This window comes from Chiloscyllium plagiosum, chromosome 41 (genome assembly GCF_004010195.1).
Source record: "Chiloscyllium plagiosum isolate BGI_BamShark_2017 chromosome 41, ASM401019v2, whole genome shotgun sequence".
Lineage (NCBI taxonomy): Eukaryota > Metazoa > Chordata > Chondrichthyes > Orectolobiformes > Hemiscylliidae > Chiloscyllium > Chiloscyllium plagiosum.
The window spans coordinates 6,652,104-6,657,204 of NC_057750.1; the positions used below are offsets into that span (position 1 = coordinate 6,652,104).

Sequence of the window (5,101 nt, forward strand, 5' to 3'; positions counted from 1 at the left end):
CTCGAGGAGATGTCAGCGATCTAGTTCTCTAGGTGGGTGTCTGTGGGTGGGTGTCTGTGGGTGAGTGTCTGTGGGTGGGTGTCCGTGGGTGGGTGTCTGTGGGTGGGTGTCTGTGGGTGAGTGTCTGTGGGTCTGGTCAGCGACCTGCATGAGGATTATTGCTGCCTCCTTCAGATATCGAACTGGTGGCTCGTGTTGTTGACCCAGCTCCCCCAGAGTCTGACAGAATCCTGAGGCAGTGAGTCACGGAGGAAGAGAGAGAGAGAGAGACCCAGAGAGAGAGAGAGAGAGGGGCAGAACCCAGAGTCCAGCGACATTGTGGAAGACATGGACTGAGGTAAACCATACCCTGAGTCACTGCTCAGTCTTGTCCGACCCTAATCTCCAATCCATTTACCAGCAGAGAACTTATTTAATGTAAAAATCGTCCAATTCCTTTACCCAATCCTTTTTCCTCCCCGTTCAAATTTTGTTCCTCAACATTTTCCTCCAACAAACTTCCCATTCCCTTTCAATTTCAGCATTCCGTCTTCGTTCTGAATTTCCCATCCCCCATTATTTGTATTCTCCCCTTTGCCTTTGACTCCATCTTGCTCCACCCACAATGCCCTTGACCTCCCTCCGTTCTGTCCCCAGTTCTTACTGATTGAAAGCCTCTTCATGGTTGGTGCAGGGCTGGGAAGGGGGCAGTGATGTTGGCAGGGAGGTGGTGAGGCCAGGGATGGGGTTGAGCGGAGAGTGGGTGCACATGGAAGGGGAGAGATCCCAATGCATCAAATCCTGCCCAATGGCGCCCAATATTTCAATTCAGTAGATCGTGCGATTGGTTCCTGAGATGACAAGGTTGGGGGGTGTGGGAGTTTCTTAAGATGAGGCATTAGGTAAACTGGGTCAATTTGGGGTCTTAATTCTCTAGCATTTCGGAGATTTGAGAGGCGAGCTCATTGAATACTCGAAAATAATTAAAGGGACAGACAGAAAGTCAACCTCACTTCAGAAGACAGTCTCTCTATCTCCAATATCGACCGAGTGAACCATCTCTGTGGACTGTCTTTGATTCCAGTGTATCTTTCCTTGAATAAGCCATCCAAACTGCCCATGCTAGTCCAGCCATGGTCTGACCAGTGTCTTAGAATCCCTACAGTGTGGAAGCAGGCCATTCAGCCCATCGAAGGGCAGAATGGCCTACTCCTGCACCTATTGTCTATTGTCTATTGTCTATCGAGACCACACCGACCCTCCCAAGAACATTCCATCTATACCCTATCCCTGTAACCCTGCATTTCCCATGGGTAACCCACCAGGCTTGCACGTTCCTAGGCACAACGGGGCAACTTACTCGGCCAATCCACCCTAACGTGCGCATTTTTCTTCCCCCATCAACCAATGGCAGATTTGAAACTGTGATGAAGATGAATTATTTCTCTCGAAGGGTGGTGAATGCATAGGGTCTGCTACCCCAGAGTATGGGACACGCCGAGAGACTGAATAAGGAGGGGGGTTGTAACTAGGATCGGGCTGAAGGGGCAGGAGGAGTGAGCAGGAAAGTGGAGTTAAGGCCGAGGTGAGATAGTATTGAACGGTGAACCGTGCCTGAGGGGCAGAGTCCAGTAAGGGTGGTAGTGAGCTGCCCCCTGTACTTACCACAAAGATTTTCTTGCTCACTTCAGACGGAGGCTCAGAGTCCAACATACTGACTGACCTTGGGAACTCATTACCGCCTGGTGGCAGACGGGCAGGGTATACTGAGAGGGAGGGTCAATGCCCACCCCACGAACACCGTTTGATTCTGGAATGTTGCTGAGGTTCTGAAGCATTTCCCATCTCTCTGTCTCTCTCTGCCCCCAGCCTTACGCAGCCCCGCTCACCCAGGAATCTGCAATGGAAAACGTCAGCCTGAAGGAAAATGTGGAACACCTTCCCGTCCAGGTCAGTGCGAAAAGCTTCCTGTAGGTTCCACCACTTTGTCACGATTCAGTACCGTCCATCATTCATTACCCCTTCAGCTCACATACAGTGCTGAGGGAGTGGGCACTGTCGGAGGGTCAGTGCTGAGGGAGTGCTGCAATGTCGGAGGGTCAGTGCTGAGGGAGTGGGCACTGTCCGAGGGTCAATACTGAGAGAGTGAGCACTGTCAGAAGGTCAGTTCTGAGGGAGCGCTGCATTGTCGGAGGGTCAGTGCTTAGGGAGTGGATACTGTCGGAGGATCAGTGCTGAGGGAACACTGCACTGTCGGAGAGTCAGTACTGAGGGAGTGCTGCAATGTCGGAGGGTCAGTGCTGAGAGAGTGTCCCACTGTCGGAGGGTCAGTGCTGAGGGAGTGCCGCACTGTCAGAGGGTCAGTGCTGAGGGAGTGCCGCACTGTCGGAGGGTCAGTGCTGAGGGAGTGCCGCAATGTCGGAGGATCAGTGCTGAGGGAGTGCCGCACTGTCAGAGGATCAGTGCTGAGGGAGTGCTGCACTGTCGGAGGGTCAGTGCTGACGGAGTGGGCACTGTCGGAGGGTCAGTGCTGAGGGAGTGCTGCACTGACGGAGGGTCAGTACTGAGGGAGCGCCACACTGTCGGAGGGTCAGTGCAGAGGGAGTGCCGCACTGTCAGAGGATCAGTGCTGAGGGAGCGCAGCACTGTCGGATGGTCAGTGCTGATGGAGCGCTGCACTGTCGGAGGGTCAATGCTGAGGGAGCTCTGCACTGTCGGAGGGTCAGTGCTGAGGGAGTGCCGCAGTGTCGGAGGGTCAGTGCTGAGAGAGTGCCGCACTGTCGGAGGGTCAGTGCTGAGGGAGTGGGCACTGTCGGAGGGTCAGTGCTGAGGGAGTGGGCACTGTCGGAGGGTCAGTGTGTCAGAGATCCCATCTCTAAGTGAGATATCATATGAAGGTCCTGTATGTTCTCTCTGGGTGTTAGAAATGGTTATGCAACATTTGCACAAGATCCTGTGATGAAATAACGGCCAACTGGTCTGTGCTCCCGATGTTAGTTAAAGAATAAGTATTGTTCGGCACGCCCGGGAGAGCTTGTATCTACACCGATCCAACCAACAGCAACATGGTTAGTTTGAGTCCATCAACTCCATCCCCACACCTGGGGGACAATGGTGTGCTTGTAATGTGTCTGCACTCAGTATTTCTTAAGGCCTGGCTAATGCTGTTAGCCAAGGGTTCAAATCCCACCAATGCCGCCAGTGTTGTTTAATTTTAATTAATAAATTTGACTGTCGGGGGTCTGGATGCAATTGTCAAGTGTTGGAAAAACCCATCAGTTTCACCTGACAGAAGGAAATCTGCCATCCTTACCCCGTCTGGCCTACAAATGACTCCAGACCCACAGCGATGGGGTTGACTCTTAAACTGCCCTCCCGCGGCGATTAGAGATCGGGCAATAAGAGTTGGCCCAGCCAGAGACAGCCTCATCCTGTGAGCCTGCACCTCCCAGACGGGACTGAATCGACCCAGCTCAGACTGGAGGACAGATCGAAGCATTTCAAAATGGCTCCCTTTCTGCAACATTACTGTTTCAATGCAAGTGCCCTCCCTGCATTTCACACGGGGGACAAAGCCAGTATTTATTGCCCCTCTGGAATTACCCCTTGAGCTTTCTGGAACTGAGTGCCCTTCAAGGCCACTTTGTTAAATTTAATTCACAGGATGAGGGTGTTCCTGCCTAGGCCCAGCATTTGTTGCCCCGTCCCTAATTGCCCCAGAGAGCTGGAAAGCGTCGACCCCATTGCTGTGGGTCAGGAGTCACGTGTAGGCCAGACCGGGTAAGGATGGCAGTTTTCTTTCCTGAAGGACATTTGGGAACCCGATGGGTTTTCACAACAATTGACACTGGATTCCTGATCATCATTAGACTCAGAATTCCCAGAATTTTATTGAATTCAAATTCCAACATCTGCCCTGGCAGGATTTGAACCCGGATCCCCGGGGCATGATGTCCAGAGAGAATACCCCTAGGCCATTCCACACCCAACCCCCATCCCTGAACTACAGGAGAGAGCGTGGTGAGGGAATGGAACTGACTGATGTCTGATGAGCCAGCACAAACTCAGTAGACCGAATGGCCTGTGGCTTAAATGACTCTCGTCAGCTACAATGATTCCCATGTAGGGTAAAGTGAAATTACTCCGGTATCCCATTCCCCCTCTATTTTCACAGGGAGAGTCCCTGATACTGACCCAGCTCCCTCAGAGCCAGCGAACAGAATCTCCTGACATTCCTGTCAGCCAGGGCTCCCTGATTGGACCCGGTTAACAGCCCCAACCAGGGAACTCCTATTCTCTGAGGTCCAGCTGGCTGTCCCTTTTCCAAACGCTCCAATAAGGAGGGCAGCTTTCAATCCCATCAGTGAACAGGTTGTTGTGATCACTGTCCTGTTGGCGTGTAATTGTTCCAGACTGGAACTTTACAATTCCCACAGGCTCCTTCCAGCGATATGAACATTCCGTAACTGCCCTTCACATGTTCAGTGGCTGGCCTCACTGACGGAAGCCTCTGTAAACAGTGTAGCAGTAGGCCATTCAGCCCCTCCAGCCTGCTCTACTAGCCAATAAGATCAGATTACAGCTGGAAACCCACTCTCAGGCCTGGCTCCCATCCACCAGGCCATCAAAGACCTGTCCAACTCAAAGCCACCATAGCATCCCTACAGTGTGGAAGCTAACCATTCAGCCCCGACTGACCCTCCCAAAGGTTATCCCACCCAGACCCACAGCCACACCCTATTCCCAGAACCCCACATTCCTCATGGATAATCCACCCTACCCTGCATATCCCAGGGCACTATGGGTAATTTGCAACGCCAATCCACAATAACCTGCACATCGTTGGACTGTGGGGGGAAACCCACGCAGACACGGGGAGAATGTGCAAACTCACCCCCCAAACCAAAGGCTCACTACGAGAAAACAAAAGATCAACTCAATCATTCCTCTTATTGTGAAACAGTGCTCTTCAGATTGGGGGGTCACTCAACAACCTCCGCAACGAGGGCTGTATTTGCTCAGCATTCCCCCCACCCCCTCACCCCCATCAATCCCCCTCAGTATCCCCCCACCCCGTCACCCTCATCAATCCCCCTCAGTATCCCCCCTCACCCCCATCAAT

At 52.6% G+C, this 5,101-nt stretch overlaps 1 protein-coding gene across 1 annotated transcript in view; it reads left to right on the plus strand.

The window, feature by feature from the left end:
* LOC122542694 overlaps positions 1-5,101 on the plus strand; it is a 19,570-nt gene that overhangs the window by 3,135 nt on the left and 11,334 nt on the right. Inside the window, exon 2 of the mRNA XM_043680673.1 lies at positions 1,849-1,929. Coding sequence (XP_043536608.1) covers positions 1,849-1,929 — 81 coding nt within the window. The remainder of the gene's footprint in view (positions 1-1,848; positions 1,930-5,101) is intronic.